At 48.3% G+C, this 23843-nt stretch overlaps 2 protein-coding genes across 8 annotated transcripts in view; one reads left to right on the top strand and one right to left on the bottom strand.

Annotated features, from left to right (window-relative positions):
• Positions 1-23843, top strand: part of LOC125439661 (keratin-associated protein 5-5-like) — a 266942-nt gene that overhangs the window by 81809 nt on the left and 161290 nt on the right. The window lies entirely within an intron of this gene.
• Positions 3478-23843, bottom strand: part of LOC125439594 (zinc finger protein 436-like) — a 48983-nt gene continuing 28617 nt past the window's right edge. For 4 of the 7 annotated variants that reach the window (XM_048508717.1, XM_048508761.1, XM_048508710.1 and 1 more), the window contains 2 exons: positions 23103-23113; positions 19513-19802 (listed from right to left, as the gene is read on the bottom strand). In XM_048508717.1, the coding sequence (XP_048364674.1) occupies positions 19515-19802; positions 23103-23113 (299 nt within the window). In that variant the 3' untranslated portion in view covers positions 19513-19514. Of the gene's footprint in view, positions 3815-19512; positions 19803-21591; positions 21602-23102; positions 23114-23843 lie in introns of those variants that run through there. The other 3 variants (XM_048508733.1, XM_048508754.1, XM_048508740.1) reach the window with 3 other exon arrangements.

The following is a 23843-nucleotide window of genomic DNA, read 5'->3' on the forward strand; positions in this document are numbered from 1 at the left end:
TGCTGCGCCATGGGAAGAGGAGCTACCGAGGTCGTATCCACCTTGCGGGCCTTGTCCTCTTCTACTACAGCCAGCCTGTCCAAGATCCATTGTTTCATTTCAGGGTTCGGGATGTCCGGTGGGGACCCCCCGATCAGCCCCTGAATGAAGGCAAGTACCGCCGCTAGTAAGTGCGCAACCTTAGCCGGCGATGGGAGCATGAGGTTGGCTACATTGAGAGATCATACAAAATGTTGGGGCTCCAATGCAAGAACAAGAAACACTTGAAAGATACAGGGTATTTATTGTAAGATGAACATGACAGGTAAATTGTCTGATCTGAGGAAGCTTCTCAGATCAGTCAGCATTATACAGGAGACAATCCCCCCCCCTTTTTTTTTTCATGAGAACTGTGACACCATAGCATTCTCAAGGTTACAGATAACAACTGTTAGTAAGGCACAGTAAGGCAGTTAGGAAAACGGCAAAACAGATTCAGATCAGCATCTTCCCAACCCCCATCACATCCTGGCACAAATGACAACTAAATTGTTGAAGGTTTTAATGGCTGGAATCACTGGGGTGTTGTGTGGTTTCCAGGCTCCATGGCCATGTTCTAGGAGCATTTCCTCCTGAGGCATTGCCTGCAGATCCTCTGAGGATGCCAGCCAGAGATGCAGGTGAAACACCCCAGCAACTAAGTCATCATCAGAACCACATATAGTACAATTTCTAAATGCTCAAAGAACCTAATATTTTATTGGCCATTTACTATTAAGTATAGGAAACAAGAACAACTTAGAAATTGGATGCTTTAGCATAAAAATTAAGAACTGGAAAATGTCCTTCATTCCCACCTCCGTCAACCTTCTTGAACAGTGCTGATAGGAGTGTTATGGAAAATATTGATAAGTTGTGAGGTTTTCAGAAACATATATGGGACTATATGCTATATGCTTGTAAGGTAATCAGAAATATATGTAGAGCTATATGCTTCAAATGTGAGTGCAAACTTTGCCCCACTAACTGTAGGAGTTGTTTACTAAAACGGATGCTTAACTCCTACAGGAATAGGGGAAGTGGCATTAACATGTAAAGATCACTTACGGGTATTCTGGAAATAACCATTGCTTAACCACCTGCTGCCTAAGCTGCTGCAACTAACAGAAAAACAAGTTTTGGGGATTTTGGGGGTGGGTTTAATGAGATCATTGTACTGTATTTTGATAGGTAGATTGTGAGCCTTGGGCCAGCCTAGAGAGCCTTGTGGTATCTCGGGATTGGTCCAAGAGACAGAGAGGGATGCCTTAAATTGAGCTGCACTGCGATGCAGACTTCAGGGAGCCACACCTCGGTGCGGTTCCCTCCACCTCTGCAGACGTGTACCTGAATAAACTGCTTACTGCTGACTGCTGCATTTTTGAGTATTAATTGGGAATATTTGAAAATGCTCCATAACAGGAGGAATTCTTGATAATTCTTGCAGATCTGCAAAAACCAGACTTCTGTCTGAAGAAAGGAGAGAGCGCTGGAAAGAGATCCCGTCCAATGCTTCCAAAGACCTTTGAAGCCGGAACAAAGACTCCAACAGAGACACCCCCTGGACTCTCAAAGTCCAACAGAGCATTCAAGACTCCACAGCACAGAGAACAAGAGAGAGCCTTGGAGACACTGTGGCGTGTGTCAAGCAGGGGTCCCCTAGCTCCGCTTCTTGGATGCATAAGCCAAAAACGACAGGAAACAGCAAAGGTTGATGCCTCCAATGAACATCTTGGCACAGAAATATTCCACCATCTAGGTTACGAACGGAGAGTCAGAAAGGACACTCTCCCCTGCTCTGGCCTTCCCATAATAGGTCTTCCATTACAGCGACTAAAACAACTGCACCTCCAAAACCCTACCTGGAGCGTGGCTATTTAAACCTAGGGATTGATGTCATTTTTCTCTGGGTTAGATGTTGGGATTGCGAGATTACATTGGGAGGTTTGTGAACCTCTCATCCACAACAACAGAACTCAAAGGCATTCTGACAATTACAAAAAAGATCTATATTTTGGCACACAACCAACCAAACTAAAAGGCATCATTTACCAGGGATGGGGCTTCCTCAAGAGGTGAGGGGGCCCTCCTTGGAAATCTTCAGGAGGTATTGCAAGGCCTGCTTTCTTGCCTGGAGGTATGAAGAACAGGTATCATTTGAGGGAGTGGGACAGGGGAGATGAGGGGTTGGCTGGTTTATTTTCATTTTGTTTACTGAAAGACATGTATGTAGCACTTGCCTTTCATACAAAATACTGTAACCACAATGGAACTACATGGGAAAGAAAAATTCAGAGCTTTAACAACAATTAGATATTTTAACTACATATTATAAGATAGCAAATTAAATAGCAATTAAAATTAAATAGCAATTAAAATTAAATAGCAATTAAAATCGCCACACAACCACTGGGTTTTTAACTAGGCTGGGTTTTCAACTAGTCTCCGAATGAAAGGCAGGTTGATTTTTTACTCCAGCCAAGATATATTTTCCACAGCCTCAGAGATATGACTTGAATTTTGTAATAACCCTTGCTAGTTTAGCTCAGTTCCTGCCATATTGTTTTTTGTGGGACCCTTCCCAAGCTTTCGGGCTTAGAAAGAGACTTATCAAGTCGAGAATGTTATCTCCCTTTCCAAATGTGTAAGTCTGGGTAAAACAGCCTTTGATTTCCTCCTCCTTCTCTCCCCCTTCCTTCTTCTCTGAGAATTCTATGTCATGCCTGAGTAGGGGGGTGGAAGGGCCTGGCGTATTTCTGCTGGGAACATATAATCTGTTGATGCCTCCAATGAACATCTTGGCACAGAAATATTCCACCATCTAGGGTACGAACGGAGAGTCAGTGGCATAGGAGGAGCAGCAGTGGTGTAGGAGGTTAAGAGCTCGTGTATCTAATCTGGAGGAACCGGGTTTGATTCCCAGCTCTGCCGCCTGAGCTGTGGAGGCTTATCTGGGGAATTCAGATTAGCCTGTACACTCCCACACATGCCAGCTGGGTGACCTTGGGCTAGTCACAGCTTCTCAGAGCTCTCTCAGCCCCACTTACCTCACAGGGCGTTTGTTGTGAGGGGGGAAGGGCAAGGAGATTGTCAGCCCCTTTGAGTCTCCTGCAGGAGAGAAAGGGGGGATATAAATCCAAACTCTTCTTCTTTTTCTTCCTCCTTATAACAATCCGACCATTCAGACAATAAATTTATTAGCTTGCCATACATAAAACAAGAATTCTACTCTTACAAGTTTCATTCTTGTCTTTGAGCAAAGCTGGGGCTATGATACAACTGTAGGAGGATGATTAAATAACTGATAATCCCCAGAATGGCTGGGAAAAAGTAGAAAGAAGAGAAGAAGTGTGTGTGTGTCGGGGGGGGGGGGTTATCAATTAAGCTCTTGAACTGTGGAAAGGCTATTTATGTAGCCAAATGAAATTTAAAACATTGGTGCATGAGTGAGAAAGCTACTTGCCACAGTTAAAAAACGAAGCAAAAGATTACAGAAAAAGAACAGCCAGCTTCAATGCAGCGACGTGCACATAGGAATACGAACTTGTTTAAGAATCAGAGGAATGTAGCAGAAAAGAACACAAAAAGAACAAGACAACTAGCCAAGCAGAGTGAATTTTTTCCACAAACAGAGCATAAAACATCAAGTTCTGCTATCAGGGGGTGCTCCCCAAAATATTACGAGAAGGGGATCAAACTGGGATGCCTTATCTGAGAGTGGACAGGAGCCTTACAATGAGCTCTAAAAAGGTCTCTCCCCAGTGTGAGTTCTTTGATGCTCTTGAAGATGGCCACACTGACTGAATCACTGACTGGAGAGGAGACGTCTGAGGGGGGATATGATTGAAGTCTATAAAATTATGCATGGGGTAGAAAATGTTGACAGAGAGACATTTTTCTCTCTTTCTCACAATACTAGAACCAGGGGGCATCCATTGAAAATGCTGGGGGGAAGAATTAGGACTAATAAAAGGAAACACTTCTTCACGCAACGTGGTGTGATTGGTGTTTGGAATATGCTGCCACAGGAGGTGGTGATGGCCACTAACCTGGATAACTTTAAAAGGGGCTTGGACGGATTTATGGAGGAGAAGTCGATGTATGGCTACCAATCTTGATCCTCTTTGATCTGAGGTTGCAAATGCCTTAACAGTCCAGGTGCTCGAGAGCAACAGCCGCAGAAGGCCATTGCTTTCACATCCTGCTTGTGAGCTCCCAATGGCACCTGGTGGGCCACTGCAAGTAGCAGAAAGTTGGACTAGATGGACTCTGGCTTGTTCTTATGTTCTTATGTTCTAATCTCTTTTCACACTCTGAGCATTCAAAAGGTCTCTATATTGTGTGAGTTCTTTGATGCAGTTGAAGATTGTCACTCCGACTAAATCTCTTTCCTCACTCTGAGCTTTCAAAAGGCCTTTCCTTTCTGGGAGTTCTTTGATGATCTTGAAGACAGCCAATCTGAGTGAATCTCTTTCCACCTTGAGCATTCAAAAGGTCTCTTCTTAGTGTGAGTTCTTTGATGCCATTGAGGAGTGCTATTGCGACTGAATCACTTTCCAGATTTTGAGCAATCAAAAGGTTTCTCTATTGTGTGAGTTCTTTGATGCTATTGAAAAGTGCTACTCCAACAAAATCTCTTTCCACACACTGAGCATTCAAATTTTTTTTTCTTTTGTGTGAGTTCTTTGATCCTTTTGCAGAGTTCTACTCTGACTGAATCTCTTTCCACACTCTGAGCATTCAAAAGGTCTCTATATTGTGTGAGTTCTTTGATGCTGTTGAAGATTGTCACTCCGACTAAATCTCTTTCCACACTCTGAGCATTCAAAAGGCCTTTCCTTTGTGAGTTCTTTAATGATCTTGAAGATGGCCACACTGGCTGAATCTCTTTCCACACTCTGAGCGTTCAAAAGGTCTCTCCCCTGTGTGAGTTCTTTGATGCCTTTGAAGAGCGCTATTGTGACTGAATCTCTTTCTACACTCTGAGCATTCAAAAGGTCTCTCTTTTGTGTGAGTTCTTTGATGCTGTTGAAGATAGCGATGCTGACTGAATCTTTTCCCACACTCTGAGCACTCAAAAGGTCTCTCCCCTATGTGAGTTGTTTGATGCCTTTGAAGAGCGCTATTGTGACTGAATCTCTTTCCACACTCGGAGCATTCAAAAGGTCTCTCCCCTGTGTGAGTTATTTAATGCTGTTGAAGATTGTCACTCCGACTAAATCTCTTTCCACATTCTGAGCATTCAAAAGGCCTTTCCTTTGTTTGAATTCTTTCATGATCTTGAAGGTGGCCACACTGACTGAATCTCTTTCCACACACTGAGCGTTCAAAAGGTCTCTCCCCTGTGTGACTTCTTTGATGCCTTTTAAGATGGTTACTGCAACTGAATCTTTTTCCACACTCTGAGCATTCAAAAGGTCTCTCTTTTGTGTGAGTTCTTTGATGCTGTTGAAGATGGCCACACTGGCTGAATCTCTTTCCACACTCTGAGCATTCAAAAGGTCTCTCCCCTGTGTGAGTTCTTTGATGCCTTTGAAGAGCGCTATTGTGACTGAATCTCTTTCCACACTCTGAGCATTCAAAAGGTCTCTCCTGTGTGTGAGTTCTTTGATGCCTTTGAAGATTGCTATTGCGACTGAATCTCTTTCCACACTCTGAGCATTCAAAATGTCTCTCCCCTGTGTGAGTTCTTTGATGCCTTTTAAGATGGTTACTGTGACTGAATCTTTTTCCACACTCTGAGCATTCAAAAGGTCTCTCTTTTGTGTGAGTTCTTTGATGCTGTTGAAGATGGCCACACTGGCTGAATCTCTTTCCACACTCTGAGCATTCAAAAGGTCTCTCCCCTCTGTGTGTTCTTTGATGCTGTTGAAGATGGCCACGCCTAATGAATCTCTTTCCACACTCTGAGCATTCAAAATGTCTCTCCCTTGTGTGAGTTCTTTGATGCATTTGAAGAGTGCTATTGCGACTGAATCTCTTTTCACACTCTGAGCATTCAAAAGGTCTCTCCCCTGTGTGAGTTCTTTGATGCTGCTGAAGAGTTGTAAAGGTTTCAATGGTGTTGATTCTCAGCACAGCCGCTTGGCCTTGAGTAGATTCCGAGGCTCGAGGCGGAGTGGGCCAGAATGCGTCTGCGATTTCTCTGGCAGAGCAGCCTTATCTCACACGAGGAGAGAGATGAGCATGCCGTTCCCCATGAGGAATGGGACGACGGGGAACGCACCGGGAGGGGGATGGGGGTGACGGAGAAAGTTATAACCTGTGGGTCTGGCGGGAAGACTTCATTCCTGCCACGCCCGTGTACGTGAGCTTTCTAAGATGTCTGAATAAACGGTCTTTCAACCAACAAAGCCTTTTATTTCTGCTCTATGGAATTCCTTACATTGTGGCAGGAATCTTAATCCTCATTTACTTCTACAAATCAGTGGACCTCTGGTGTTCCGGCATGCAGAGGTTGAATATTCCTGAAACTGAGGGAAGGCTCGGTAGCCCCCATAGAGGGTTCGAGCCTTCCCTTCGCTGACTTGGAGGAAACCAGCGAGAGGAGCGAGATGTCGCTGAAGTAACTCTCTCCCGATCCTGCGCCCACCGACCGCGAGTCTTCCCTTGCGCCGATTGGGATGAGGGGCGGAAGCGATCATCGCGGAGTGGCATGAAGGCGTTTGGGGCGCTGTCATGGATCGTCGCCTGTGGAAGGCCGGATCTCTACCCGTTTTTTACGTGTGGATTACAAACCTCAGATGCACCCTGTCTCTGGGAGGAGATGGGCCTGACCACTTTTCATGCAGCAACCCGGAGGAATCAATAGAGCGATTCCCTGGACTCATTATTCGATGATGCTCCCAAGAATCCACAGTGGCATAGCTTACTGGAGCCCGTCCTAAAACTGCAGTTAACACACGGGTCCTTGTCGAGATCGAGGTTACCGATATTGATTGGGGAGGGGCTCGTGCCGACACCCAATCCTGGCCCATCAGATCCCGGACGTATTAGAAGGGTAGCTGATCGCCAAGAGGCGCCCAGCGAAGCATTCGGTGGACTGGAGGTGCTACTTTCTGATGAGGAGGAATCCGAGAGAAGATCTGCCTCCCCATCCGGATTTGTTTCCCTCGATCCAAAGAAAATTGGGGACGAGAAGTAGCCCGACTGCGAGATGCCCAAGCGTGGAGCCCGTGAAGCATCAACTATGGGAGGAAGGAGCGAGAACAGCTGCAAAAGGAAGCGTGAAAACCTGCAAAGATGCGTGAACAACAGGCGCCAAAAGGCGATCCAACTTGAATTGGAGCCGAGGCCAAAGATGCGTTGCCGCTTGGCAATATATGCAAAGATTTATTGATCCACAATAAGGTCCTAGAACACTCTAGGATGGACCTGGAGCGATCAGCGAAGGTATTAAAGGCCATCCGGACGCAAAAGGTGAATTGACTGCAGCTATTCCCGAGCGGGGCCAGACTTGACAGAACTATGGGCCGGGGAGAAGGCAGCTTTACGCAGCGCATCAAGATGCCTTGACCTTCGCCAAAGAGGGGGGAGTTAGCTGCCTTAGAACAGGAGCCTGAAGAAGCAGCGGGACAGGATGACCCGAGTTAGGCCTACACTGTTACCCGGCAGCCCGACACCATTGCCCGTCCTATCGAGGCGGCAGCTTCTGGGACCTGCTGCACCAGCGCTCCTGCCGCCTCCCAAAGGTCCTACTGCTCCAAGCGGGAAGACCAGCGGCGCCAGGCCCCATGCCTCCCGATTCCTGCTCGCATCCTGCTCCACCGCCCCAACCTGTTGCTAACCCGCGCAGCCCCAGCGGAGTTCCAAGGGCCGTGGAGAGAGGATACCTACAGGCCCCGATCCCTGCCCGTTTCGATGGGACCGGCTTCCTAAGCTTTCGCCTACTTCATCTTGCAACTTTCCGATGCACATATGGAGGAATATGATGACTTATATATCGATCTGAGACGTGAAAAAAAATCATGTCTGGGACATCGGGTCTGTTCTGGGCCGGGGTGGCTGCTGACCTGGTTTGTGACCCTTTTTTGAGCTGCGGAGGCGGATGATACTTTCGCACAGTGGCTGCATTTCTTCAAGAGACCCTAAGAGCCGCATTTCAAGATCCAGGCGGCTGAAAAGTGAAGGCCATCCGTGCCATAAAATCCCTATTCAACAGGGCAACTTCGTTCTTTTGCTGAATTTGCTTTCGTGAGTTTCGGGCAGCGGCTGCTTTCGACTTCCTCGGAGTGTAAAGCACAGGCAGCATGAAATGTGAATACTTCTCTGATGCCATCGGCGGTAAAACTTGAGAGAGATGGTGTTTCTCATCCGTATTCCGCGCACTATGGCTGGAGTGGATCGACCTTAGGATCGCATAGGTAGCGGCTCGTTTGGACCTCACGGCTTCGCTTAGGGGCTGACCGGCGCCCGAGAAACCCGCCACCTACCTGACCACCTCTACAACTCGCAAGCCAAGCCCAGCCGTCTCTGCGAAACCCACCTCCTGAGCGCCGTCGGCGTTTAGGATTGTGCCTTTATTGCGGAGGACCAGGCCATCCTGGCTGCCAACTGCCAGCGAAAAAACAGAAGCCCACCGCGCGCCGACCCCCACGCACCACACTCTGCCAAGCCACCCACGGAGATCCGGCCCTCCTCCAACGGGCTCGTCGCGGATTTACCGAGGGTGTTGACACCGAGGAGAAGTGGCAGTTTGCCTCTCATCAGTAGCCCATGGATGTGGATCCTACTCCAGATCGCGGTGAGTGAAGGCAAGCGCCCCCATTACTGTTCAAAGCGATTCACCTGGCCAGCCCTGCCAAAGTATACCGCGATATATTAGCCTCGGCCCTGCGTAGATTCTGGATTTGCTCCCATTGCTTAATCGCGGCCCCATTTAGAGTGGCTGAAAGAGCTCGGTTTAGACCCGAGTTCCTCTAGCAAAGCCCATACCGTTCACACAAATGGAACGGTAGCCCACTGGAGCCCGAGGGCCCGGCGCCTTCGATTCAAAACGCATAACCGCAATGTCACTCGCTTCGTTCGCTGACCATTGGGGAGAAGATTAGTTTCATACTTGCTCCGGTGTGCCAAACATTTCCACCATTGTCCTGGGCATGCCGCATGGTTGTATTGCTACATGAACCAAATATTATTTGGAAGGAACGGATTCTAGAAATTCGCACTGATCCCCTGTGGAGAGGCATATGAATTGGAGGGAGAACCCCCCATCCAATGAGATAAATCCCTTGGTTTCTTCAGCCCGGTGCACATCCCAATGGCTCTCTCAATTCCACAGGCATTCCTCCAGCTTACCAGGACTTAGCCAAGAGTGTTTTCCAAGAACAGGAATGTGACCAATTGCCCCCATAGAGACACTGACTGCAAAATCATGCACTACAGCCGGGGCTCAACTACCCAAAGGTGTAGAGATTTATCATACATGAGCCCTAGCGAGGAGAAAAGAACTCCGTGCCTTCTTAGATAAAAACCTTAGCTTGCGGATTCATCACTGACGGGCCTACCAAACATCGCTACGCCCGGCTCCTGTCCTGTTTGGTAAGAAGAAGGGCGGGTCTTTAAGAACTTTTTTGTACTTGATTACGAGGATTAAATGCTGTTTCCATGTGTCAATAAATACCCCTTGCGCCTTAATCAAGGACCTTTTGGATTTACAGCTGCATTACTTGGGCAAGGGGCGGATTTTACTAAGTTGGATTTGAAGCATACTACAGAGTCCAGAATTACCCAGAAGAGCTCACGAGCGATTTTGACAGCATTTACAACACTAAATTCGGACAGTATGAATATTTAATTATGCCATTCGGGTTGGCGCTGGGGCACCCGGCGCTTTCATGGCCCTCATCAATGAAGTTTTGCATGATTTTATTATATAAAAGGAGTAGTTGTGTACTTAGATGATGTTTTAATTTACTCACAAGCCGTGGAGGAGCATGAGGCTTTGGTTAGGAAGTATTACCAAGCGGCTTGCTCGACAACTCCCTCTTCATAAAAACTGTCTAGAGTGCTGCTTTCATCCAACCCTCCATAGACTATTTGGGCTACAGGATCTCTATCCGAGAAGGTTTAAAAATGGATCCTGCAAAGGTTGGGAAAACAGTCCAGCAATGGCCAGCCCCCACCAACCGGAAAAGAGCTACAATATTTCCACTAGGGTTTGCTAATTTTTATACATTGATGACTTTATACCCCGTTTTGCTAGAATTGACCCTTCCACTCACAGGAGCCTATTAACGCATACTAAAGGTAAAGAACTCACAAGCTGCCAAGCCGGGGCTCCCCTCCTTGGTCTCAAGAATGTCAAACAGCCTTCCCAGCTTTTGCACGAAATGCGGCTTTCACTACCCGAGCCTGTCTTAAAACACCCGACCTTAGACCCAGACCTTCCCTTAGTAGTGTGGTCCACGTGATGGATGCTTCGGACAAAGGCTTGGCGCAGCAGCCCTATTGCAGAGAAATAAAAATGAGCGTAGGCTTGTTCCGTGTGCTTATTTATCAAAAAATTCTCCGGCGCCCAGAACTCAACTGGACCGTAGGGGATAAAGAGACTGCTGCCATCAAGACAGCGCTTTCCACTTGGCGTCCGCACTGGCAGGGGGCTAAACATCCCTTCCAGGTCTGGTCCGGATCCACAAGAACTTAGCTGCTCTCTCTACCCCCCCTCAAAATGTCTGCAAAACCTTCAACCTTCGTTGGGCGATTTCTTTTTTTCCGTTTTCCTTCACTGTCCATTTTTTCCCCGGAAGAAACCGAAAGCAAACTGGCTGATCTTTCGCTGTCGCGCCTTCCTGGAGGTGGAAGCTGCCTTCACGAGGACATCCCGTGCACTGTCGTCTCCCCTCCCAACTGGGGTTGGCCCGTCACTTTCGATCCCAGACATCCGCTCCTCCTCCAGCAGCCCGTTCCCAGCCTTGTCTCCCCTTCCTCACGGGGAACTTCGAGGAGGCCGGGTCTTCATAATGAAGCTTGCCCGTGCGGAGGAAAGGTGGCAGCCCAGCTGCGCTTAGTGAATGGTGTTTGGAAGCGGGGAGAAGTGTTGAGAATGCGTGCCCCTTATGCATGAAAGCAGGTTCTCGAGAAGCCTGCCATGATGCCACGCTCAGCTGGACGATTTTGGCTTGCTCAAGACTACTGCACTTAGCCCGCCGTCAATGTCTGGTGGCGGCGCCATGCTGTAAAGACATTAGAAAAGTATATCAAAGAGGGGTGCTCTGTTGATGTCGGAGGCCAAATCCATCCGGGGGGAAAGCCCATGGACTGTTAAAAACCTCTCGGTTGCCTCCACGCCCTGGGAAGTCATCTCAATGGATTTTATTACGGAGTTTACGGGAGAGCCAGGGAAACACAGTCTTGTGGGTGGTGAGTGGACCTGTTTTTCCAAACAAGCCCATTTCATCCCCTGCACCTCCATTCCTTCCGGCTCCCAAATTGGCGCGGTTGTTCATTCAACATATATACCGTCTACACTCCTCCCCCCTCAAGGTGGTGTCCGACCGCGGGCCCCAATTCATTTCAAAATTTTGGAAAGCTTTCCTGAGTCTGTTGGGGGCTACCCCGGCAGTTGCCGCCCCCTACCAGGTTCTTATGTTCTTATGTTCTTATGTTCTAAAGTGACGGTGAGTCAGAAAGGACGAACAGAACTCTTGAACAGTATTTACATTGTTACACCAACTATCACCAAGACAACTGGTGCGATTTAATTCCGTTTGCGGAATATGCCTATAACAATGCCGTTCATAGCAGTACGCAAAAAAACCCCTTTGAAATTATGTCTGGCCGCTCCTTCCCACACCGTTGCCCCAACTACCCGCGGAGGCGCTGCATCCTCCAGAATTCCAGCAGTGGATTTCATCTCTGGCTGAGGGGTGGAAAAGCGGTTCAGAACTGCTTTGCAGCTTAAGCTGAAGATTCCCAAAGATTCCCGAGGCGGATAAACATCGGTCCTTGACTTCCCTTCTAGATGTTAGGGGCTTGGGTCTACTTACTTGTCTACTAAAAAATCTCAGAGAGGCGTGCATAAATTTTCCAAAACTGGGCAAAAAATTAAGTGGGACACTTTTAGAATTACGAAGGTGATTAATGATATTTACTGCCCGGTTAAGATCTGCCTAATTCTTTAAAGTAATATCCATCCCTGTCTTTCATTCCAGTTTGCTTCATCAACCAAGGAGGCTCCCGCTTCCCGATGCCTGGCCGCGACCCTCGGAGATACCCCGCCGACTATAATTGATGGCCACAAACATTATTAGTGAAATTAGCGCCATCCTGGACTCGTTTTAATGTAATGGCTTTGCAATATTTGGTTTCCTGGGTGGGGTATTCCGCTGGTTATAATCAATGGGTGTATTCAGGAAAATATTAACGCGCCCTCCCTTATTTCTGCTTTCCATGCGTACCGCTTCCCACTACAAACCAACGGGGAAGTGTTTCTTAGAGGAAGCAGAGTGTAAAGGTTTCAATGGTGTTGATTCTCAGCACAGCAGCAGCCTTGGAAGTAAGATTCAGGGCTCCGAGGCTGATGGGCCAGAATCGAAGCTCGCGATTTCTAGCTGAGGAGAGCAGGGAGGCCTTATCTCACGGAGAGAGATGAGCATGCCGTTCAGCCATGAATGGGGGCCCGGGGAACACCACGGGAAGGGATGGGGCCGAGGAGAAAGTTATAACACCTGTGGGTCTGGCGGGGAAGACTTCATTCCTGCCGTCCGTGTCACCGTGAAGCTTTTTCCTAAGATGTCTGAATAAAGCGGTCTTTCAACCAACAAAGCCTTTTATTTCTGCTCTATGGAATTCACTTACATTGTGGCAGGAATCTTAATCCTCATTTACACTTCTACAAAATCCAGTGGACCTCTGGTGTTCCGGCATGCAGAGAGTTGAATATTCCCTGAAACTGCCCCAGGAAGGCTCGGTAGCCCCCATAGAGAGGTTCCGAGCCTTCCACTTGGCTTGGAGAAAACCGAGCGGGGAGCGGGTCCTCGCTGAAGTAAGGCGCTCTCTCCCGTCCTACGCACCATGCTCGACCACGAGTCTTCCCTGCCGCCGTTGGGGATGAGGGGCGGAAGCGATCATGCGAGGAGATGGCATGAAAGGCGTTTGGGGGCGCTGTCTCTATGGATGATGATGCGCCTGTGGGCGGAGATCTCTACCGGTTTTCCGTGTGGAGTTACAAACCTCCAGATGCACCCTGTCACCGGGAGGAGATGGAGCCTGACCACTTTTCATGCAGCAGCAGAGAAGGGAATCAATAGAAGCGATTCCTGTGGACTTCGAAATATTACGATGATGCTCCCGAGAATCCACAGTGGCATAGCACTGGAGCCGTCCCACTAAAACTGCAGTTAACTTACGGGTCCTTGTCGGAAGATCCGGGTTCCGATGATTGGGAGAGGGCTCCGTGCCGGAAACACGAAAATCCTGGCCCATCAGATCCCAGGGCGTAGGGTAGCTGATGCGCCAAAGAAGCCCAGCGGTCGATGTTCGGTGGACTGGAGGTGCTACTTACTTTCTGATGAGGAGGAATCGAAGAAGTCCACCTTACTCCCCATCCGGTTGTTTCCCACCTCCCGTCCAAAGAAAATTGGGGCCGAGGAATTGGCCCGACCTTCACGAAGATGCCCAAGAAGCGTGGGCCCGTGAGCGCCAACTATGGGAGGAGGAGCGAGAACAGCTGCAAAGGAAGCGTGAAAACCTGCAAAAGATGCGTGAACAACAGCGCCAAAAGGCGTCCAACTTGAATTAGACCGAGCCAAAGATGCGTTGCAACGGCAATATATGCAAGATTTATTGATCCACAATAAGGTCCTAGAACACTCTAGGATGGATTACCTGGAGGCGATCCAGCGAAGGTATTAAAGAGCCATCGAGGGACGCCAAAGGTGAATTGACTACTGCAGCCTATTCAGCGGGGATGAGAACTTGACAAACTGGAAGGCGGGAGAGAGCAGCTTTACAGCGCATCAAAGATGCCTTGACTTCGCCATAAAAAGAGAGTTAGCACTGCAACTTAGAACAGGAGCTGAAAAAGCAGCGGGACGGGATGATGACCCGAGTTGGCGCTCCCCACTGTTACCCGGTAGCCCGAGCACCATTGCCGATCCCCTGTCCGAGGCGGCGGCTTCTGGGACCTGCTACTTTCCTGGCGGCTCCTGCAGCCTCCCAAAGGTCCTACTACTCCAGCCCGAGGAACCAAGCGGCGGCCAGGCCCGATGCCTCCCGATTCCTGCTCACCTCCTGCTCCACCGCCCCAACCTGTGCAACCGCGGCCTAGCCGGCGAAGGTTCTCAAAGAGCCCGTGGAGAGAGGATTCTACAGAGCCCCGATCCCTGCACCACGTTTCGATGGGACCGGCTTCTAACTCCCCTACTGTCCATCTGCAACTTTCCCGATGCACATATGGAGAATATGATGACTTATATATATCGATCTGAGCGCGCATTGAAAAAATCACAGCGGGACATCCGGGTCTGTTCTGGGCCGGGGTGGCTGCTGGCTGGTTTGCTGAAGCCCTTTTTTTGGGCAGGCTGCAGGCCGGATGATACTACGCCTGTACAGTGGCTGCATTTCTTCTTCAGAAGCCCTAAGAGCCCAGCTTCCAAGATCCAGGCGGCTTTGAAAAAAGTGAAGCCATCCGTACCATAAAAATCCTATTCAACAGGGCAGCACTGTTCTTTTGCGGGTAATTGCGCTCGTGAGTTCGGGCAGCGTGCCTGCTCGTTTCCACTTCCTCGGAATTAGTGGCCTGAGCATGAAATGTCTTGAATACTTCTCTGATGCCATCGGCAGTGTTAAAAACCCGAGAGATGGTGTTTCTCATCTCATCCGTATTCCGGCAGCACTTTTGCTGGCTACAGAGTGGATGATGACCGACTTGGGATCGCCAGAAGTAGCGGCTCGTTTGGACTTCTACCACGGCTGCGGCTTGGGGCTGACCGGCGTAAAACCGCCACGCCCTCGACCACCTCTACAACTTTCGCCGGAAGCCAAGCCCAGCCGTCTCTGCGAAAACCACCACTCTCTGGAAACTGGCCGTCGGCGTTTAGGAGTTGTGTGCCAGCGCTTTATTAGCGAGGGGACCAGAGCCCATCACTGGCGCTGCCAACTGCCGAAAAACAAGCCCACCGCGCACCGACCCACGCACCACCTGCTGCCAAGCCACCCACGGAGATCCGGCCCTCACCTCCAGATCACCGGTGAACTCGTCTAAAGCCCGGTTACACCGAGGGGTGACGCACGAGGAGAGGGAAAGCAGTTTGCCTCTCAAGCTTCGGCCACATGGATGTGTAGATCCCCTACACCAGATCTCCGATCTGCGGTGACGGTGCTGAAACGGCAGCCCCATTACTGTTCAAAAGCGATTCTGGCCAGCCTGCTACCAAGTATACTGCGATATAATGTAGCCTCGACCCTCATAGATTCTGGTTGCTCCCATTTGCCCAATCGTCTCTCGGCCCCAAAAGTGGCTGAAGAGCTTTCGGTTTGAGACCGAGTTCACTCTATGAAAGAAGCCCATACACCGTTCCACACAAATGGGCTGGCAGCCCACTTTCGAACCCCAGGGCCGAGGGGCCGGCATTTCGATTCAAAAGCATGAAGCCTGTGTCACTCCTTTAGTTTAAAGCGCTGACCATTTTGGGGAGAGAAGATTAGTTTCTAATACTTGCTCCGGTGGCCAAACATTCCATTGTGTCCTGGGCATGCCGTGGTTATTGCTACATAGAACCAAATATTATTTGGAAGGAGAGCAGTTCACAAATTCACTGCTGACAGTCCCCTGTGGAAGGCATATGGATTGGAGGGAGAACCCCCCATCCAATGAGATGCAAATCCCTTGGTTTCTTCAGCGGTGCACGTCCCAATGGCTCTCAATTCCACAGGCATTTCCTCCAGCTTACCAGGACTTAGCCAGAGGTGTTTCAAGAACAGGGAATGCTTGATGCCAATTGCCCCCCATAGAGACACTGACTGTGCCAAAATCATACCACTACTACAGCCAGGGCCGGGGCTCCAACTACCCAAGGGGTAGAATTTGTCGCATGTGAGCCTAGCGAGGGAGAAAAGAACTCCGTGCCTTCTTAGATAAAAAAAAACCTTGCCTTGCGGATTCATCTGACGGGCTACCAAAACACTCGCCGCGCTTGGCTCCTGTATCCCTGTTTTATACAGTAAAGAAAGAAAAGGGAATGGTGCTTTAGAAGACTTTATTACTGATTTACGAGGGGATTAAATGCTGTTTCCATGTCCAATAATACTTGCCCTTGCCCTTCAAGGACCTTTTAGATGCATTGGGCAAGGGGCCGGATTTTTACTAAGTTGGATTTGAGAGAAGCATACTACAAGAGTCAGAGATTGCAGAAGGCGCTCACGAGCATTTGACAGCATTTAACACTAAATTAGGACAGTATGAATATTATTTGAATTATGCCATTCGGGTTGGCTGGGGCACCCGGCGCTTTCATGAAGCCCTCATCAATCAGAAGTTTTGCATGATTTATTATAATAAAGGAGTAGTTGTGTACTTATATGATGTTTTAAATTTTACTCTACAAACCGTGGAGGAGCATGTGAGGCTTTGGTTAGGAAGTATTACAAGCAGCTTGCTTCGACAACTCCCTCTTAGCATGGAATACTTCTGTCTAAGTGCTGCTTTCATCAACCCTCCGCGCATAGACTTCTATTTGGGCTACAGGATCATCATCCCGAAGGTTTAAAATGGATCCTGCAAAGGTTGAAGCTTAGTCCAGCAATGGCCAGCCCCACCAACTTGGGAAAAGAGCTACAATATTTCCTAGGGGTTTTGCGCTGTAATTTTTGCTTATAGTGACTTTATGCCCACGTTTTGCTGAATTGACCCTTCCACTCTCCACAGACCCTATTCGCACTAAAGGTAAAGACTCTGACAAGCTGCCAGCCGGGGGGCTCCCTCCTTGAGGTCTCCAAGAATGTCAAACAGCCTTCCAGCTTTTTTGAAATCGGCTTTCACTGCGAGGCCTGTCTTAAAACACCCATTGACCCAGACCTTCCGCCGCCATTGGTTCCGCGTGGATGCTTGGGACAAGGCGGCTTGGCGCGGCTTCCTATTGCAGAGAAATAATAAAAATGGTAGGCTTGTTCCGTGTGCTTATTTATCCAAAAAAAAATTCTCCGGTATGAGAACTCCGAAAGCTGGACCGTAGGGATAAAGAGACTACTGCCATCAAAGGCTTAGCGCTTTCCACTTGGCGTCGCACTGGCTTGAGGGGCTAAACATCCCCTTCCAGGTCTGGTGGGATCACTGAAGAACTTAGCTGCTCTCTACTACCCCTCAAAATGTCTGCCAAAACCAACTTCACGTTGGGCGTGATTTCTTTTTTCCGTTTTTCCTTCACTGTCCATTTTTCCCCGGAAAAAACCAACAAAACTGGCTGATGCGCTGTCGGCGGCGCGCCTTCCTGGGGGGGGGTGGAGCTGCCCTACTGCCACGGAGACATCCGTGCACTGTATCCTCTCCCCTCCCAACTGCATGGGTTAGCCGTCCACTTTCGATCCCAGACATCCGGAAATCCTCCTCCAGCGCCCGTTCCCAGCCTTGTCTCCCCGCTTCCCTCTGGCGAGAACTTTTCGAGGCCGGGTCAACTTCATGAAGCTTTACGCTGCGGTGAGGAAGGAGTGGCCTTAGCTAGCGCTTAGTGGAGAATGGTGTTTGGGAAGCGGGGGAAATTGTTGATGCGTGCCCCTTCCGCCATGAAAGCAACCCGGGTTCTCGAAGCCTGCACCTGCCATGATCTGCCACGCTCAGCGCTGGACATTTTTGGCTTTCTCAAGACACTGCGCAACGCCAATACGCCCGTCGAGATTCTGGTGGCGGCGCCATGTATATAAGAACATTGAGGCGATATATCAAGGAATTGCTCTGTTTGTGCGGAGAATATACCAAATCCATCCGGGGAGAAAGCCCCATGGACACAATAAAACCTCTCCCGGTTGCCTCCGCCCTGGGAAGTCATCTCCAATGTGTAAGATTTTATTACGCAGTTTACAGGAGGAGGCCAGGGGAAACTTACAGTCTTGTGGGTGGTGGTGGAACCTGTTTTTCCAAACAAGCCCATTTCATCTCCCCTGCACCTCCATTCGCTTCCGCTCCCAAATTGGGGCGGTTGTTCCATTCAACATATATACCCGATCTACACTCCTCCCCTCAAAGGTGAGGTGTCCGACCAGCGGGCCCCAATGGTCATTTCAAGAATTTTGGAAAGCTTTCCTGTAGGTCTGTTGGGGGCTACCCGGCAGTTGCCGCCCTACCAGGGATTTCTGCTCATGTTCTTATATGTTTGCTTAGCATTGTTCTAAATTAGTGGCTGGTTGAGTCAGAAAGGGCGAACTCAAGAACTCTTGAACGAATATGTTACATTGTTACACCAACTATCACCAAAGACAACTGGAGTCGCGATTTAATTCCGTTCTTGGAATATGCTTTCTCTATAACAATGCCGTTCATAGCGATAGCATAAAAAAACCCCTTTGAGGGAAATTATGTCTGGCGGCTCCTTCCCACCGTTGCGCCCCAACGCCGCGCTACCAGCGGGAGTATCTCGCATCCCTCAGAATTCCAGCAGTGGATTTCATCTCTGGCTGAGGGTGGAAAAGAAACGGTTCAGACTTCTTTGCAGCTTTGCAGCAAATAAAAGATTCCCAAAAGTTCCAGAAGCGGATAAACATCGGTCTGACTTCCCTTTCGCGTGTTGGGGCTTGGGTCTACTTGTCTACTAAAAATCTCAGAAGGCGTTGCATAAATTTTTTTTCAAAACGCTGGGCAAAAAATTACCGTGGGACCTTTACCTTTGCAGAATTCTGAAGAAGGTGATTTAATGATGTTACTGCCGGTTAGATCTGCCCTAATTCTTTAAGTAATATCCATCCTGTCTTTCATTTCCAGTTTGCTCAAAGGAGGCTCCCGCTTCCCGATGCAACTGAAAGCCGCGACCCTCGAATACCCCATGCGACTATAATTGATGGCCACAAACGCATTTATGAGGAATTGGCATGCCATCCTGGACTCTCGTTTTAATGTCATAGCAGCTTGCAATATTTGGTTTCCTGGGTGGGGTATTCCGGCTGGTTACATAATCAATGGGTGTATTCGCAGAAAATATTAACGCCCCTCCCTTATTTCTGCTTTCCATCGTACCTTCCCACACCATAAACCAGGAGAAGTGTTTCTTTAGAGGGAAGCAGAGTGTAAAGGTTTCAATGGTGTTGATTCTCAGCACAGCCACTTGGCCTTGAGTAGAATTCAGGGCTACCGAGGCGATGGGCCAGAATAAATGCGATTTCTCTGGCAGAGAGGAGCCTTATCTCCGCGGAGATGATGAGGCATGCCCGTTCCCATGAGAATGGGACGGGGAACACCGGGAGGGGGATGGGACGGAGAAAGTTATAACCTGTGGGTCTGGCGGGAAGACTTCATTCCTGCCACGCCGTGTACGTGAGCTTTCTAAGATGTCTGAATAAACGGTCTTTCAACCAACAAAGCCTTTTATTTCTGCTCTATGGAATTCCTTACAAGAGTGCAGCTCTGAAGGAATCCCTTTCCACACTGAGCATTCAAAAGGTCTCTCCCCTGTGTGTGTTCTTTGATGCTGTTGAAGATGGCCACGCCTAATGTATCTCTTTCCACACTCTGAGCATTCAAAATGTCTCTCCCCTGTGTGAGTTCTTTGATGCCTTTGAAGAGTGCTATTGCAACTGAACCTCTTTGCAGACTCTGAGCATTCAAAAGGTCTCTCTCCTGTGTGAGTTCTTTGATGCTGCTGAAGAGTGCAGCTCTGAAGGAATCTCTTTCCACACTCTGAGCATTCAAAAGGTCTCTCCTTTGTATGAGTTCTTTGGTGCACCAGGAACTTTGATCTGCAGCTGAAGAATTTACCACACCAAAAACATTTGCCTTATGCACCTTATTGCTTTGTGCTTTGGAAGGTGTATATTACCCTTTCTTATACCAGAAGAGGCCTTTCTACTACTCTCTATCTTGTCTTGGATTAATGGATTCTCTCCCTGAATAAGTCCCTACAATGGTTTGAGAAAGATCTGATTGTTAGGTGAGAATCTGTTGCCACAGAATCTGTGGCAGCGTAAGCTTCTGTCGCTTTTATCCTGTTCTTTGTATGTGACTTCAACTTTCTGCTTTATTAGGTCCACCTCGGATTCCACTGACAGGTTCCTTCAAATCTTCATTCCTGGAACTTTATTTAGCGCTGTTGCATCACCCTCATTCCACTGCTCATCCTCTGCTGGAATAAAAAGAGAAATCCTGTTAGAAACCACACAAGGAAATCGGATATTCCCTAGAAGTTCCTGTCAGACTCCCTGGATCAGAACCCAATAAACACTCTGACTGACTAAAGGAGTTTATTGGCAGACTTCAGGGTACAGTGAGAAAGACGACTCTGAGAAAAAGGCGCAAAGCAAACAATAATATGTCCCAAGCTCCCCACTCTTCAAACGGAAACATAGAAGCACTGCTAGACCTAGTTATGAGGCTCATCCCAGCAGCAGACACTCACGGAAAGGCTATGATATAGTAGAACACCTGCAAAAGCAGCTCTAGGCACTCCCCCTCCCAACCAAATAACGTCAGCCACTGGTTTGACATTTCGGCTTCCACTAAGGCCATCCCCGGGGCTGATCAGGATATGCCTGATGGAAGGTTTTAATTAACTTGGGGGTCCTGACGTGGGTGGCATCTACCCACTGTGAAGAGAGGTTTGGAATGTGACGGTTAAGAGTAACACCTGTTGGTATTTTACTGTTGGACTGTTGTTCTAGTTTTATCTTTACTTGGCGCATTTCCCAGGAACTGGCCCGGCCTGGCGTGTGAATCTGTCTGAGTGGAAGGGCGGGCCGAAGTTCTCTTGAAGTCTTTCCTGTGGCCTTTTGAAGTTTATTCCTCTCAGGACAGCCTGAATGGAAAGCTAGTTATTCAATAAAGATCTCTTACATTAAGATTCTAGTTGTCTGACTCAGTTTGTTACACCCACTCATTTTGACCAGGTGGAAAATGTGTCCAGGAAATCAGATATCGCAGACGTTTACAATGAATGTGGTGCCACCATCTTGAGGAGGTTGCAATGGAAAACAGGGTACAGGTTTTACATGAGCTTTTGAACAGATCCAATTGCAGTTATCACCGTTGATTTTGCATATTCAAAAGTGGATTCAAGCAGATTTTTTATTGACAGGCTTCATGGGACAGTGGGAAAAGGCAGAGCTCTGAGAAAAGAGCGCCAAAGCAAATGCCGTAATATGTCCCCAGCTCCCCACCCCATATGGAAACATAGAAACATAGCTAGACAGATATGAGGCCCTGTCCAGCAGCGAAAAGACTTACTGAAGGCCAGGCCACAGAGATAATGGAAACTTCCTGCAAAAAAAGCATCTCCTAGGCATTCCCCCTCCCAACCTTGAATAATTAATTAGACACTGGTTTGACAGTTCCACCCACACAAAATGCTTAGCTACATTGTATACAGTTAAAAGGCCATTCCAGGCCTGCCCGAATAAGAAGCTTGGTTTTGCAACCTCGCGGATTTATCACACCCCCCCTCACCTGATTAAAGAGTTTGATGGGGGGATGCGTATTATTTGATTTCTGACAGGAGGGACTTTCTGCATTTCAGGCAGTCATACAATTTTCTCTCCTAAAGGAATTTGCCTCCCACACAGAAATAAGAGTGATATTCTTACCGAAGGTCTTTCCCAAGGCCAGATTTTCATTTTTGGTTTCCCTGGAGCAGATTCTCTGGTTAGCTTACAAAGGCACACATTCCTTTAACCTTGTTTGATTCTGATCTTACCTCCTTGGACTGGATTTTCACTGAAGCATGTTACCTCCTTGGGACAGAAGCAGGAGAAACATCTCCTATCTCCTGTCTTGTCTGCATGGCTTCCCTCCTGATTCGGTGATCGATCTCTGTCCTCAACTTCTCCTTCAGAAACATCACCCTTGTCTTTTTCCACAGAGAATCCCTGGTTTCCCCCAACCATCTCCTTTATATGTGCTGCTGGAAGAAAGAAAGTATCCAGTTAACCACTAGCACATGAGCAAGGATCCAAGCCACCCATCAGCCACTGCTCATTAATGGGTGAACATTTTCTTGATCGGATATTCTTTCCCCCACAACTGAGTTCCTGTCCCACCTTATCCCCACTCAGGAACTCCAGGTCTGTCTATCCCTTGCACGTTAAGGGGAGGAAATTTACATTTGACTTGTAATGCAGCTCTTTTGAGTCTCTGTTATTTATGATCAAAAAGAAGAGAAGGCTTTTATATGCCACTTTTCTCTACCTAAAGAGCCTGAAAGTGGCTTATAAATCACATTCGTTTCCCTCCCCACAACAGGCACCTTGAGAGGGAGGTGGAACTGAGAGAGTTCTGTAAAACTGTGACTAGCCCAAGGACACCCAGCAGGCTTCATGAGGAGGAGAAGGGACTTGAACCCCTCTCTCCAGATTGAACTGGACTGCTGTTAACCACTATACCACACTGGCTCTCCATAAGTTGTTACCATGATCTGCAGTCCTGCAACTGTACAGAGAGGTTCATTGTAATAGTGAAGATAACCATAAGAGCTGGTTTCCAGCATTTGCTTGTGGGATACAGGAGCCAGTATTTCACTGATTAAACAAGCACTTCAAGCACAGGCCTCTGTGGTTTGAAGAAGAGCTGCCAGTTGTTGGAAATGCTGATGAGCCTTAAAGGCATTTAGTTGACTATATAGGAAAGGGCTGTTGGCCTCTTCCAGCTTGGCTTTTCTTAAGTAAGCTCCCGCCTTTCCTTGGAACATCCCATATTGAAGGATGCAGCAGCCCCTGCAGAGCCACAGCTAAGATCAGACCCAGAGGAAGCTTCAGAGCATTCCAGATTTCAGGTCCCAGAAGGACATCCTCCCTCCTTTTCCAGATGGCTTCCTGATTCCACCAAATGGAGACTTGTGAAGAAGTGAAGGAGAAATCCTGCAGGGCTATTCCATGATCATTCCCTTCACAGAGCTGTGAATGATCCTCACTTGTAGCCCGCTCATCTGGGAAGGAAACACTTTCTTGAGAGCCTCTTGAGAAACTCTGCAGTCTCTCTTTGGACGTGAGGTTTTTGTCTGTTGCCACCGAGTCTAAAGTCTCATACTACACTTCTGTTCTAAGAGAGAAAGGATAGATAACAAAGGCAAGGAAAGAAATCCAAGGAAAGGGATTTTTCCCCCAGGAGGAATGGAAACCTGGTCAAGATCAAAGGCCACAATCCCAACCAGTGTAAAAAAGAAGAGTTGGTTTGTGTATCCCACTTTTTCTCTACCTTTAAGGAGGAAAGTTGGGTTGAGAGCATTCTGAGCAAATTGTGACTTGTCCAGGGTCACCCAGGAAACTCTAATGCAGGGAGCAGGGAAACAAACCAGTTCACCAGATAAGAGTCCACCGCTCATAAGAAGGAGGGGGGAATCAAGTCCTATTCCTACAAGATCAGAGTTCATTGATATCACATATTATACCATGCTGACTTTTCAAATCAAAGTCACAGGGGATCACTGTAATCCCGTCTGGAGGGCAAGCATGTTCTAATGTTTGGCAACTGAGAAATTAGCATGTGGCCCCTTCTTGAGGGCCTCTCAGTCCTGCATTGGCCTCAGTCCAGAACACCTCCCTGTGGTTTGGGTGATGGCCAGAACACTGGACAAAGCTGACATGGACAAACAAGATAGCTTGAGTTGCTCTACCTGCACATGTGGAATCTCGTTTATGCTGCTATCCTGCCAAGCTGAGATTTCCACAAGGAAGCAAATGCTGCAACGGACCTC

The sequence above is a fragment of the Sphaerodactylus townsendi genome, linkage group LG01 (assembly GCF_021028975.2).
Source record: "Sphaerodactylus townsendi isolate TG3544 linkage group LG01, MPM_Stown_v2.3, whole genome shotgun sequence".
NCBI classification, from domain to species: domain Eukaryota; kingdom Metazoa; phylum Chordata; class Lepidosauria; order Squamata; family Sphaerodactylidae; genus Sphaerodactylus; species Sphaerodactylus townsendi.